This window comes from Culex pipiens, chromosome 2 (assembly GCF_016801865.2).
Source record: "Culex pipiens pallens isolate TS chromosome 2, TS_CPP_V2, whole genome shotgun sequence".
NCBI lineage: Eukaryota > Metazoa > Arthropoda > Insecta > Diptera > Culicidae > Culex > Culex pipiens.
Window position 1 is genome coordinate 163,328,632 of NC_068938.1, and position 15,700 is coordinate 163,344,331.

At 33.0% G+C, this 15,700-nt stretch overlaps 1 protein-coding gene across 1 annotated transcript in view; it reads right to left on the minus strand.

Moving 5' to 3' along the window:
• Positions 1-1,355: 1,355 nt before the first annotated feature.
• The window catches only part of LOC120416734 (protein king tubby 2), a 62,158-nt gene continuing 47,813 nt past the window's right edge, over positions 1,356-15,700 (minus strand). The window contains exons 4-6 of the mRNA XM_039578561.2: positions 8,830-9,020; positions 8,598-8,735; positions 1,356-2,455 (exon numbers count right to left, since the gene is read on the minus strand). Of these exons, the coding sequence (XP_039434495.1) occupies positions 2,186-2,455; positions 8,598-8,735; positions 8,830-9,020 (599 nt within the window). The 3' untranslated portion in view covers positions 1,356-2,185. The remainder of the gene's footprint in view (positions 2,456-8,597; positions 8,736-8,829; positions 9,021-15,700) is intronic.

Here is a 15,700-nt window from a genome sequence, read left to right on the forward strand (position 1 = left end):
TAAATTTGAAACAGACACAGAGACTATCAAAGTAACCCGGTTTTTTTAATAACAATTTTCAACGAAACATTTTGTTAAAGCACCATTGAAAAAACTTTTATTTTTAAACTTACATAGAAATTGTGTGGCCTCCCCACTACAGTAATTGTTCGATAAATGTGCTGAGAACGTAGCCCAGTTCCAAAACTGACCGAACAAGTACTGTACATGTTTGAAAAATATTGATCTTAAGACAAGTCTTGCCGACTGAATAATATTAGAAAAAACCCGTATCTCTTTATACCAAGGAAATCCCTCTGAAAACACCATAAAAACATGGAACAATTACACAACTCGACATTTTTGAAGTTGATGTCAGTAAAAGCTTAAGTTTCGTCAATGTATGATATATTTCGGCTCCATGAACACAGTCCAATCGACCGAATTGAACTTGAAATCATTCTAAGAAACCAATCACCTCCTTTGAATTTATCTTTCTCTAAATGCAATCAACATCATTCTTTGTACCCGATATTTACAACTTTATTCTTTCGCAGAAAATTCACTGATTTTTTTTTTTTTTTTTGAAAAATTGACACGTGCAAAGCGATTTGTCAAAATAGCAACGGTATTTTCCTTTCTGAAAAAAATAACTTTTTTGGTTTGCTTTTGTAAAAACGCTCTACTCAGAAGTCTTTGAAAAAGCGTGGCCATGAGAGCAGAACCGATTTTTTTAATAGATTCGCTATTTTTGACTGGTGTTGACAACAGTGCCCTACGCATAATTGTGCAACTGAGAAAAACGCGGTTCAAACTTTTCCACTGACCAAAGTTTGAAGCTTTTCCAAACAAAATTTCCCGAATTTTAGGCATTTAATTGTTATATTTCGTTATCACTCGAAAGATCGAAAAGTTATCACTTCGAATCTTAAACGCTAGCTAAAATCCAAGTTGTTTTTTTATTGACTAATCGGAAATTTAACGGAAAGTGACAGGTCATTTTATAACGTTAACGTTCCACCTGCAATTGTGGTAACGAAATCGAAATTCCGCCCGATAATCCCGGAAAAGATTTTTGGAGTTTCTGATGTAATCCTTCAATCTTTGCTATTGAAAAAAAAAAACGAAACTATTGGCACTACGCCCCCCGGGGCATGGCCTTCCTCTAACGTGGGATTTCTGCTCCAGCGCCTCTGACGAGACAGGAGAAACCGGGACCGACGTTTTACTTCACCATCCGATAGAAGCTCAGTGGATAAGGCGGGAATCGAACCCGCGTCTCATAGCATCATCGGGATCGGCAGCCGAAGCCGCTACCCCTGCGCCACGAGACCCACTATTGCTATTGAACATATTCTTTAATTAATTTTCCAACCATGTCTCATCATGAAACGGTTGACAAATTGTGGTCACCAGAAGCCCCAAATTATCTCGATTCATCCTTGCGGGACGGGGTCCCTCTCCCTTTCGCTCCTGCGGTCATGGCCGCAGATTTATGGTTTGGCTTTATTATGGTGACCGATGACTCAGTGGCGCGTAACGGCGACTGCGGCCAAGCACGTGTTTGTCCTCTTCCTCTTTAATGGGAATTCACGAAATTACGCTGACAGGCACCACTCGGACTCGAGTGGGAAATCCCCACTAAAAAAGAAAGAATGAAATGGCCCACTTGCGTGCCAATTGCTTATTATCGTACATTCCATCTCCGTATGTCGCAGAAGGACGATTGAGATTTGTGTTTTGTTGGAAAAAAGTGAGGTTATGTCTAGACAAAACGTGAAACGATTAAAATCCACTTGAACGCCACCGTGCCGAAAATCGATCGCGTCCTTTTTTTCTTTTCCTAGTCGTGTGAGCCAATTCTTAGAGAAATAATAAAACTCAATAAATACTACGTTCAAATCTCGTGTCCTTAACTATTTCAATCTCAAGCTCTTTACAATTCCTTGCGCGTCCTAAAACTACAACTTGCACCTTTCAGTGTTCAAGCTTCTGTGAATTTTCATAGAAATCTCTATTTGTTACCTTTTTTTGTTTGTCTAATTTTGCTCTTTTGCTCAATATAAGTTCGTGCGTTTCTCCCCGCTAAACGCTACACTAATTGTACCTGATGAAAGAATTCGCTCCGAAATTCCTCTCCAAAAAAAAACTCAACTCTTAACACATGGTGTTCCGTAGCCTTAAACGTCTATAAAAACCCTCCTCTCTACTCGCAGGCCAGCTTCCCGTCGAAGCTGCTCAGTGCGATCGCAAACGCCTGGAACGCGCACAGCGGGTACCGGAAATCCATCGTGAAAATGTCGTCCGACGTCCGGCCAAACTGCATCACGATGTAGTCCGGGTCGGAGTCGTGCACCAGCTGAAAGTTCTTAACGGACGCTTGCGTGACCCGGCCGTGGAAGTTGAGCACGTACGACTGCGTCTCGTCGTTCCAGATGGGCGTCTTGTTGTGCAGTTCAACGACATTGTCCATGTGCTGTGGAAGGGGAAAGGAACGGGGATCGGAATTAGTACACAAGGTGTTGTTGACCACCGGTGTAAAGGGAAATATGAACGCAAGTATGACGAAATTATGTGAAAAGGATTCTTTGCACGCAGAGGAAGTTATTTGGGAACATGAGTTGGCAATAATACTTCGATGATTGCGGAGAAATGAACCAAGACCAAACCATCAAATAACAACTGAACTAACCGTTATGATCGATCCCCTCTTATATTAGCAGAAAATGTACTTGGTCGACATGTTTCACCTCACATTCACAACGGGCTCGTTGGTCTAGGGGTATGATTTTCGCTTAGGGTGCGAGAGGTCCCGGGTTCAAATACCAGACGAGCCCACCTGTTTTTTTGTTAAGGTTGAACCTTTTTTGCTATAATTAATGTTCACAACTTTTTCCTTGCTATGCTTTTTTGTTTATTTTCCTAAAACTTGATCATGGGGTTTGTAAATTGTCCATATAACAAAAGTGATTCCTTATGTAATTTTCTTCCAATTTTATACTTTTTTGCAGTGAAAAGTTAAAGTAGGTATTCAATTAAGAACTTACTACATTTGACAGTGTTAAAAGATGTTCAATATGAACACCTCATTCAAAAAATGTTTTGAATACGCAAATTTATGAGCAAACTTGGATCAATACTTTATTAGATTTAATTAAAAATTTCCTCAAAAAATCAAAGGGATAAACAAGTAATCATTGCTAAAAAAAACTGTAAAAGGCACTTCAAAGTTTAAACAAAAATTGGTTCGCATAAATGTCTCATATACAAAAACAGCAAGCTGAGAAAAACGCTAGGCAAGTTTGTCCCACATATAAGGCTACGTGTTAAGTTTCGCGAAAAAACCGGATCTTCTTCAGATTTCTAGAACAAAGTACTGGATATTTTTTCGAAAGAGCAGACGATGGAAATGCATATGGGACATTTATGCGAACAGGAGCAGTAAACTACTCTAAAATGATAAGGAATTTTTAAATCTAAGATGGCGGCTAAAATGTCGGTGATGAAATATCGAAAAATGCATTCTGTAATCACTATTCAAACCTAACTAAAAAGTGCATGATTTGATTATCCTAGGTCCCATACAAACCTTCGGATAATCGGTCTTAATTGTAATTATAAGACAACTGAGCAATTCCCTAGCTCGTCAAAAGTTTTTTTTTAAGAATTTTTTTTTATTCTTTCTTAAATCTTAAATTTTGTTGAACACGCAGAAAAATGTTTTGTAGAATCAGCGTGTACCTCGATTTTCTCAATTGCACAAAAGTCTTTTGTTGTTTTGAAAAAGCTTCTTTGACGTTTAGTGTTGATTCAACAAAAATCTTGTTTTTCAAATCAACAAAACGTTTGTTGATTCAAATATGCCTTATTTTTCTGCGTGAAGACACCAAATCAGTCAGAAAATCCCTTCTCAAGACACAGCATTTTGAAAATTTTAAAGCACTTTTGTATCGAGAGCCCCTCAATTTGTTGGGGAAATATACCCATTTTAATCACTCTAAGCCGTTCGACCAATTCTCATCACTTTTGCCGTTTACCGCTATTAAATCAACATTTTCAGATGTTTCACCAATGAAGAGTTGCTTGCACACTTTTATTGAGCTATTTATTATTGCTTATTGCGAGATAAAATCACGTTTCTCCATCGCTGTGAGTGACAGGAGATTATTGCCGCATAACTACCGCAGTGTAAAAATCAGCAAGTTGAACTGAAATTATGCGTTTATTTGGCTGTCAACTTGGTTTGTTTTGAATATTTTCCAAAAAGTCAGCTGAAAACTCAAGGCAACCTTTGACAACAGCCAAAAAATTGTTCTGCGGTTGTCATGTGGCTGTCATGCGGCTGTCATGCGACCATTATCTTGCGGTCGTATCACCGCGCGTGAACTCTAATTATTAACGCCCGCAGTAATACTTTGGAAAAGTCAAACACACTTTATGAAAGCTGTAATTCATGATCAAAGTGCTGATAGGCCGATAATAGAAATAGGCTGAGAAAGGGTATAGTTCCCCTATGTAGACTACAAACGAACACATGATCTTTTGAACAACTCAAGTTTGTATGCATCCTCGCAAGAAAAATTCAATGAAGCAAACTGTACTCAATGGACAAAGTTTCATCCAATTTAAAAAAAAAATACAATAAAAATTCGATTTGCGAAAATGCAGAGAATTGCTCAAGTTAACTGGTGTATCGTGTAGTTTACATTCCCTTTTTCATTATTATGATTAAATTTTAATTTCATAAAGTCGCAACGATTTTTCGGTTTTAATAGTTAATTTTTTTTAGCAAACGAAGTAGAAGGAAACAAAAAATAAATAAAAATCTGTAAAAATATTTAAAAAATACAAAACAGGTAAAGAATAGTGATTGGAGATTGAAGAGCAAAAAAAAACAGCATATAAATGTTTATAAAACACATAAAAATTTAAGATAAAATAACAGGAGAAATGAAGCTTATCGTAGAAAATCAGTTGTAATATGACCTCCTGAACACATGTAAACAAATAAGTCCACAAACCTGAAAAAACCCACATAATAAAATCACCCCTTCGTTCCACTTCGCCCGGTCAAAGTTTGCGCAAGGATAAACCCCAATCAATGAGAGAAGGATAATCCCTACGTCTCGCTTGTGTAATAAATCGGCCGACCCGCAGGGATTGAATTAGTTGCTTTTTCTCGCTCTCTGTCTCCATCCGGCGACGTCCTTCATTATATTCATACGCCTTCTGTTTGGCGCTGCGGTCGTTTACCATGTGCGACAAAGTTACATTTTTCCAATTATTTCTGTCGGTCTTTGGATAGGATAATTTGGGGTTAAAACAAGTTTTTTCATCGTTTTTTGTTGTTGATTATTTTTTCAACAAGACATTTAAACTTATCGCAAAAAAAAATATCAAGATTCTTCTTAATGAAAATTTAATTTTAAATAAATTAGCAGACCCCTCAATCTCACCTTTTAAAGTTTGCACCTTACGTGAGGGAATGCTGTGAGCGTGTGACCCAAGTAAAAGATATGCCAGAACTTGAACTTGACACGTGGTGGGGGGCGACCTCCCGTATCACCACCGTTTCAGTTCAGGGCTGGTCGAGAAAGTTGAAGCGGGTCGGGGACACCCAGAGAGACAGAAAAAAAGAGCAGAAAATCTTCGTCAAAACTACGAAGCCCCGGTGAGCAAGTAAGGATAAGCGGAAGTGTTGCCAAACATTGAACATCGAAAAAACAAACAGTCACAATATATTTTTCTACTGATAAGCATTTGTTATATCCCAAACCTTGGAATAATCTTATAAATAACGACCCAAAATCAACCCAAAACGAGTGGTCTAACTTAAATTTGAATGTCAAAAACGCCAACACTGCAAAAGCTGGAAGACACATTTCCTGGAAGGAAATCGCCGCACGTTCGCTCGCTCAAGTCATCCGCCATCCACCAGACCGGAACATGCCACACCAGGGTCTTGTAATAAAGGTTTGAGTTATTGATAAAATATTTTTCAAAGAAATTTTAAAGAAAATCAGATGCGATTTTCTAACAAATATAATAACTAAAACATTAACACATATACACACTTAGATTTTTTACCGAATTCGGTGAAGTTTACCGAATCTTCAACTGCTGAACAGTTTGGTAAACAGAAAATTACCGAATTCATCATTATTCTCTAAAATTTTGTTCATTTTTACTTTACCAACTTTTAAACTACTGAATTCAGAAAAAAATCTAAGTGTGTATGCAAAATTTTTAACGCCAAAAGAAGTTTTGGTAAACCAAGTTCATGTTTGCGAGTTTGCCGTAAACAAGATTGTGAGTTTGGCAAACTGTCAAGCAAAAAAAGTTCAAGTTTGTTTTTTTTGTTTGCCATAGTCTAATACCTCCTTAACATTGTTTCACCGAAAATCGGTAAAACGATGAACAATGAAGAACTTCTTTACCGAATTTCGGTAAGATTTTACCAAATTTGATTAATCGGTAAAATTGACCGAATTCAGTTAAAACATCTAAGCGTGTATAATGAATGAAAACCAACAAAAACTTTTAAAAAGACGAAATTACGTTTAACTCTGCTAATATTTAACCATACCTGATATTTCTACAGATATCTGTTCACTAAAGAGCCCCTCTTTCATGGTGCCAAACATCGGACTGACAGATGTTTTTAACAAATTTTTGTTTGAGGAACTTATATTAAAAAACATTTTTAGAGGAATAGCTTTCTGGTAGCCTGCTTTTGAAGGCACAAATTGAAAAAAAGTTGAATTTTGGAAGGTTGAAAATTTGATTTGTTGAATATTGCCTCTTTTTGAGTAATTTTACATAACAAATGCGTTAAAATGTATCAGGTTCACAGGAAAATTCATCAGAAGTTGATGAAACTTCACGATTTCCTTGTATAATACAATCGATTCTCTGGCTGTCGATCTTCTCGATATCAATAATTCTCCATCTATCGATGAATTCTTCAGTCCCTTCAATCTGCATACTTCAATTATCTTCATTCGTCGATATTTTCCCTTGCTTGAAGGATCTCTTCCTCGACGGTCCCTTGGATTCTGTTTGCTTTAAAAATCTCTTCCGGTTGTCAATAATTTCACTTTCTCATGGCTTGCATAGACATTTTTCTTGGCGAAACGAAGCTTTGAAGGGTGTTTGACATTAGTTTGTTTTTGTTTGATGGACGTTGCCATGTCTCTCTCCCATAGCTGGGTATCAAGAAAAAAATATTTTCAATCGAGTCTTCATTTTGCATCGTTCTGTAAACTGATGATTCTCTTCCTCGACGGTTCCTTGGATATTGACAACCAGAGAGTCGACTGTATTAAACTTTTTTTAACACAATATCTGTCACTATTCCCTGATGAATATTACCATCATTTTTTTCATTGCATTGATTTCACAGGTTTCAAAAAAGTGTCCACGTGGTTCATGGGTGGTCCCATTGCAGGATAACAGAATAAGTGAAAAAAATACTATTTTACAGTTTTTGGATGAAAAACAAGCAGGAAAAACTAGAACTGAAAATTATTTAAATAACCTTTAAATTTTTACGTAACAAGGTAACTTTTCAGTTTCCATAATATTTTAGTTCCTTTCAACATATTTTGAAAATCAAGACAATATTTTTAGAAAATATTTAATTAAAACTTTTCATGCAATTTTATATTTATTTTATGCCATTTAAATGTTTAAAATTTAAAGATGAGAAGTAAAAAAGCTCCGTTATCAAGTTATAGACTATTTTAAAAATATTTCTTGAAATTTAAAAATAATGTTTTATGTATTGACATGAAATGTTAAGTACCTAAGTCTCAACAACAACTAATCCATTAGTCAAAAACCAAAAAAAAAATATTTCGTTGAAAATTTAAACTTAATAGTATTGCAATTTCAAAAAAAAAAATCAAATAATATAATTAAGATTTTGAGTCCTTTAAAACAATATTTTGTTTCAGAATCTGTTCAATTCTTGAAGTACTTTAACTATATTTTCCAACCTAAGCTGCTTTCTCCTTGGCACAAGCTCTAGAAAGACCACCCACAAAGCTCCAAAACCCAATAACCAAACCCCAAGTCTCCCTCATCGCAGCGTGCTGTTTCGCGTGCGATAGCGGCGTATCGTAAAGTTACACCACACCACCGGGAGGGTGCGCACGTGACGCCAAAACCGGAGAACCAGAGGAGACCAGAGGCAGCCAAAGTCAGCTGGAGAGGAGCGCAAACACGCATTAGTGATAAATTTCCGGTTAAGGTGGGGGGCGGGGGCGAAGGAACTTCCAACCGGCTCCGGAAGCCGCAGTCACGTCGCGGGTGGAGAAAGGAGTGAGGGGGGCAAGATGGTCTAGGACGATGAAACTACATTTTTAATTAAAATCCGTGCTGTGGACTATAAACATCATCTACCTTGCTATACCAAGATTTGCAATTTTGCTTTCAAAATTGAAGTTTATTATTATTGAAGTCTCGTCTCAACCCACTCTCCCCACGTGCACGATATTAGCGAAACTTGTGAAATGCAATAACGAGCTCTCGTCGTGCCCTCTGTCTGCACCATATGTGTGACACGACGTTAACTTGATAAAATCTTGCGCCAAACTAGTAGGTATAGGAAAACTTGCCTTCGACTTCCAGCTGTCGAGCAGCCCCTGGCCGTGACTGTCGGACGAGTTGATCTTCACCCTCTGGTCGTCCTCGGTCATGCCCGGCAGCAGCACCGTCATGTTGCGAGGTCCCTTGAAGCCCAGGATGTTGGTGTCCTAAAAAGAAAGCGGAAATTCACAAGATTTAATTCAAATTTTATCCACCTTCTCCAAATAAAAATCTCCAGCTGAAATCTAGCACAAAACTCACGTAGATGACCACGGCCAGATCGAGCCGCGGGCTAACCGGGTCGTCCTTTTTGCCGTTGTCGTACACGAAGAACGTCGTGCCGAACACGTTCGAGCGCAGCTTCCCCACGAAGCCGTCCGCCTGGCGGGACAGGTCGGTCGGGTCGCAGCTGATGATGTAGTTGGACGTTTTGCTCTTTTTGCGCTTGCGACCTGATGGTGGGAGAAGTAAATTTGAATTTTTAATTTGTAGTACATTTCTTGCCTGCAAGGCTGAATATCAATAATAAATTGTTGATAATTTTAGTATAGAAGCTGGCTAGAATTTTGTCTAAAACTCTATCAAAAATATGAAATTATTTCACTAAATATTTAATTTTATAAATTAAAAGGATCTCGAATGCTAAAAAATTCAGTTGAAAAATATCATAAAAGGTTGATAAATGATCACACAATGCTCGCAACCCAAAATGTTTTTAAATCTATTCCTGGTACGAGAATTTAACTAACGACCTCTTAGCTTAGCTTAGCTTAGCTTGGTTGACCGTACTCTAGCCGAGCATAAAGCTCGCAATAGCTAAAATTTAACTAACGACCTCTTACATTCTAAATCCAGCACGCAGCTAATCGAAACCCATCAGCTACCGGTCAGTATTTCTCCTAGTGAGCAGATTTACATTTTGAAGAGATCTGACTTTGCCGACCAGACAGGAATCGAACCCATCACTTTCCGCTTACAAGGCGAAACCCGTAACCTCACGGTCACGGTACAAGAAAAAAAAAATCTTGTAAATTTACATCATTTATGATGTACCAAAAGTGCACGTCAATAATGGTGAGAATTTACATCAAATTCATTTGAAATTTACATGCCATCCGATGTAAACGTGCCGAACGTGCACGCTTAAAAAAATGTAAATTTCCGATGAAAATTACGTAAATTTAAGCCGAATTTTTTTTACTCCGTTGAATCTCGAATCCTATGTAATTTTCGTATGCTTTAAATGTTTAGAAATGTATTAGATTTAAAAGCACTCGAAAGTTTCATCTGATTCAGATTCAACGTAGTGTTGCAAAAGCGCTACGGAATGAGAGCAGTGTATTCTGTAGCAACATTTGATATGGGCCCAAAGGCATTTTGACAGCTGGAACTATTTTGTTAACTCCGATACTACAGTTAACTATTTAACAAAAACCGCAGTGTCAAATGGTAGCGGGGAGGCCAGCTATTGTAATAAACTTAGAAATTTATTTAAAAAAAAATACCTAAATCTGGATAATTATGAAAATAGTTCGAACTTTCAGAATCAGATACATTATCACAAGTTTAGTTTGAAGCTATTTGTTATTATGAAAAAATAAGCTCTGTTTTTAATCTGATTGAGTTTGTTTAAACAAATTTGTCTAAAAACTATTTAAAACAATATGATGCTGTTATTGATTCCGTGTTGGAACAGTAAAATCACAAATACTTTGAATCATAATGTGTGGAATACTATTCAAACAACATTCTAGTAGAAATATTTTCAGTGAAACTACACGGAAAAAAAAGTGTGCGAGAAATCGTGAATTTCGATTCATGAATTCGTGAATAATTTTGTGCATGATTTCGTGATACCTTTCATGATTTCATGAATTTTATTCATGAAATCGTGCATAAAAATGCACGAATTTATGAATTTAATTCATGGCAAAAATATTTTTACGAATATTCATGAATTTTCCTTCATGAAATCATGCATATCACTATTCATGATTTCATGACTGATTTTCATGAAGTCATGACTAAACTTCATGAATTTATGAAAAATATTCATGATTTTACGATTATTTATGCATGCGTAAATTTTACGTCGTAAAATTTTATTCGCGAATTTATGAATCATGTTTTTCATGATTTCATGAAAGTTTACATGTTTTCATGAATAAAATGCATGAATTCGTGCATAACATTCATGGGTTTATGAATTTGTATCCATGTTTATGACGAGTGATCTTGATCAATCAAGATCAATGCTGTCCACCGGAACCGGGAAAAGATCTGCGGCCGTTCCGTTGGAAATGGCAACGGAGCCAAGGGCTAGCAGGAAGAGGACCGAACTGCAGGAGGAGGACCGAGTGGCAGTAGGAGAACCGAGCGGCAGGAGGAGTAACAAGGTAAGATATCTGCAAAAGACGGAACAGTTCCCGGTTTGTTCGCGTGTATGTTTGAAGTCAAGGGGAACATGGTCCATAAGACAGTTCCCGTGTTTTATTTCCGCGTGTGGTAGTTTCTTGGTCGCGGACTCGTAGGGATTTCGATTTTCTGTCAATTGCCGGAGCATTCTACGCGTGTGACAGACAGTGAGGTTTGTTTTGGTTTTGGAAACGAAAAAATCCCGTTTTTTTATCGGTTCTCGTGGATGCGCTGAGTGACATTTCGGTGCTTTGTTTTGAGCTAGAAATGGGGACATAGGTAAAGTATGTTAATAATTTTAATGATTTTAATATTGTAAGCATATTATTTTAAAGTATTTAACATATTTAAAGTATTTGAAGTTAATAACGTATTTTAATAATTTTCAGCATTTCAATTTTCTTAGGTACTTTAATTTAGTAAAGACTTTTATGTTTTTTGAAATATTATTATTTTTAGGTATGTTAAGTATGCTAATGAATTTAGGAATTTTTATTTTAACAGGTATCTAAGTATTTCAAGTATTTTAAATATTTCAAGTGTTTAGAGTTTGTTGAGTGTTGAAATAATTTTAAGCATTTAATTTTTTCCAGGTATTTTAATATTGTAAGTATTAAAAATATTTTAAGTATTTGAAATATTTATTTTTTAAGTATATTCATTTGTTCAGGTATTTTAATATTAAATGTTTTTAAAGTTTTCAAGTATTTCAAGTATTTGAAATAATTGAAGTGTTTAAAGTTTGTTAAGCTTTTAAATAATTTTAAGCAATTAATTTTTTATAGGTATTTTAATATTTCAAGAACTTGAAATATTTTAAGTATTTTTAAGTTTTTAACATATTTAAAGTATTTAAAGAATTTTAATAATTTTAAGTATTTTCAGTATTTTAAGTATTTTAAGTATTTTAAGTATTTTAGGTATTTTAAGTATTTTAAGTATTTTAAGTATTTTAAGTATTTCAAGTATTTCAAGTATTTCAAGTATTTTAAGTATTTTAAGTATTTTAAGTATTTTAAGTATTTTAAGTATTTTAAGTATTTTAAGTATTTTAAGTATTTTAAGTATTTTAAGTATTTTAAGTATTTTAAGTATTTTAAGTATTTTAAGTATTTTAAGTATTTTAAGTATTTTAAGTATTTTAAGTATTTTAAGTATTTTAAGTATTTTAAGTATTTTAAGTATTTTAAGTATTTTAAGTATTTTAAGTATTTTAAGTATTTTAAGTATTTTAAGTATTTTATGTATTTTAAGTATTTTAAGTATTTTAAGTATTTAAAGTATTTTAAGTATTTTAAGTATTTTAAGTATTTTAAGTATTTTAAGTATTTTAAGTATTTTAAGTATTTTAAGTATTTCAAGTATTTAAAGTATTTTAATTATTTCAAATATCTAAAGTATTTAAAGTATTCAAAGTATTTAAAGTATTTGAAGTATTTAAAGTATTTTATATATTAAAAGTGCTTTAAGTATTTTAAGTATTTCAAGTATTTCAAGTATTTCAAGTATTTCAAGTATTTCAAGTATTTTGAGTATTTTAAGTATATTAAGTTTTTAAAGTATTTAAAGTATTTAAAGTATTTAAAGTATTTAAAGTATTTAAAGTATTTAAAGTATTTAAAGTATTTAAAGTATTTTAAGTATTTAAAGTATTTTAAGTATTTTAAGTATTTTAAGTATTTTAAGTATTTTAAGTATTTTAAGTATTTTAAGTATTTTAAGTATTTTAAGTATTTTAAGTATTTTAAGTATTTTAAGTATTTTAAGTATTTTAGGTATTTTAAGTATTTTAAGTATTTTAAGTATTTTAAGTATTTTAAGTATTTTAAGTATTTTAAGTATTTTAAGTATTTTAAGTATTTTAAGTATTTTAAGTATTTTAAGTATTTTAAGTATTTTAAGTATTTTAAGTATTTTAAGTATTTAAAGTATTTTAAGTATTTTAAGTATTTTAAGTATTTCAAGTATTTAAAGTATTTTAATTATTTCAAGTATCTAAAGTATTTAAAGTATTCAAAGTATTTAAAGTATTTGAAGTATTTAAAGTATTTAAAGTATTTTATATATTAAAAGTGCTTAAAGTTTTTTAAGTATTTCAAGTATTTCAAGTTTTTCAAGTATTTTGAGTATTTTAAGTATATTAAGTTTTTAAAGTATTTAAAGTATTAAAAGTATTAAAAGTATTTAAAGTATTTAAAGTATTTAAAGTATTTAAAGTATTTAAAGTATTTAAAGTATTTAAAGTATTTAAAGTATTTAAAGTATTTAAAGTATTTAAAGTATTTAAAGTATTTAAAGAATTTAAAGTATTTTAAGTATTTTAAGTATATAAAGTATTTAAAGTATCTAAAGTATTTCAAGTATTTAAAGTATTTAAAGTATTTAAATTATTTAAAGTATTTAAAGTATTTAAAGTATTTAAAGTATTTAAAGTATTTAAAGTATTTAATGTATTTAAAGTATTTAAAGTATTTAAAGTATTTAAAGTATTTAAAGTATTTAAAGTATTTAAAGTATTTAAAGTATTTAAAGTATTTAAATTATTTAAAGTATTTAAAGTATTTTAAGTATTTAAAGAATTTAAAGTATTTAAAGTATTTAAAGTATTTAAAGAATTCAAAGTATTTAAAGTTTTCAAAGTATTTAAAGTATTTAAAGTATTTAAAGTATTTAAAGTATTTAAAGTATTTAAAGTATTTGAAGTATTTGAAGTATTTGAAGTATTTGAAGTATTTTAAGTATTCTAAGAATTTTAATTACTTTAAGTAAAGAGTTTGAAACTCTAAAATAAAGTATACAAAGAAAGTATTTTAGGTATTTCAAATATTTTAAGTTTTATGAGCATTTCATTTATTTTATGTATTTTGCTTATTTCAATTATTTTGAGTTTGTGAAGTATTTAATTTATTTTGCGTATTTTAAATAGTTTGAGTTTTTGAAGTTTTTAAAGATTTTTATTTTGTTGAGTTTTTTAAGAATTTCGGTGTTTTTTTAAATTTTCAATTCAACTCTCTATGACTCTATTTGCGTCAAATTAAAGTGTTTGATCATCTGCATTTACAAAAATAAATCCTTTTATTGTAATTAATCACTTTATTGTAATTGGAGTTATTAATGAGACAAAAAAATTATGGCTTTATTATACGAATTATCGATTATTCTATTATTAGTTCATCAGACAATCGAGTCTGGACTGTACAAGAAATCCCTTAGGTCTTTTTGTATTTAATTTAAGTTTTCGTTGTATTTTTGTATAGTAACGATCGGTACCCAATTAACGTTTCCGAAATGCTCATGTCAAGTTTTTGAATGTTGGTTTTACTAAATTTATGATTGTATTTTTAATTTATTTAAAGCATTTTTGAACATCACATAACTGGGACCTTGTAAATTCAGAATTCTTCCGCAGTGACCGGTAATCGGTTCCAAGGTGGCCAGATGGAGCCAGAGTACATTGGCATCACATACAATGGCTACAGTTTTAAATTTCATGAATTTTGATATGTCACATAACAGGGTTCCTTGCACATTCCGAAATGTCCCCAGTGACCACCGGTAACCGGTGACCGGTTCCAAAGTGGCCAAGTGGGGCCAAATTACATTGGCATCACATAAAATGGCCAAAGATTTGAATTTCATGAATTTTGATATGTCACAAGGCAGGGTTCCTTGCACATTCCGAAATGTCCCCAGTGACCACCGGTAACCGGTGACCGGTTCCAATGTGGCCAAGTGGGGCCAGAGTGCATTGGCATCACATACAATGGCCACAGTTTTAAATTTAATGAATTTTGATATGTCACAAGACAGGGTTCCTTGCACATTCCGAAATGTCCCCAGTGACCACCAGTAACCGGTGACCGGTTCCATAGTGGCCAGGTGGGGCCATAGTACATTGGAATCACATAAAATGTGCTCCGTTTTTTTTTTTTCACAAAACAGGATTCCTTGTCAATTCCGGTATGTGGCACGATATGGTAAATGTACAAAAAAAGTAATCCGGAAATTGTGAAAATCGTACCATGAAATCGTGAATATTACGAGTTTTACTTTACGAATTTTTGAACTATGCATATTGGGCACGAATAAGCCAGGAGCCGTGAATAAATATGCATGATTAGACATGCCCGAATACACTCGTAAACGTGAATTAAATTCATGATTTCATAAAAAAAAATCACGAATTCATGAAATTTATGCATGATTTCATGAAGTTTATACATGATTTCACGAATTTTTTTACGCCTTCAAAAATAAATCATAAAAAATATTCCAGAACTCATGAATTTTGTGCACGAATTCATGAATAAAATTCACGATTTCATGATTTATTTACATTTTTTCATGAATTGTGAGCATGAAATCGCGAATATTTTTACGCCTTCATTTACAAATCGTAAAAATAATTCGAGATTTCATGAATTTTGTGCACGAAGTCATGCATAAAAATTCATGATTTCATGAATTTTATGCATGAAATCATGAATTTTAATTCACGAGGTATATTTTTTTGATCGTAATCATGAATTTTTATTCATAAAATCGTGAATATTTTTCACGACTTCATGCATCCATTTCATGAAATCATGAATATTATTCACGTTTACGAGTGAAATCGGTCATGGAAAGTCATGCATATTTATTCACGATTCCTGGATAATTCGTGCCCATTATGCATAGTTCAAAAATTCGTAAAGCAAAAATCGCGATATTCACG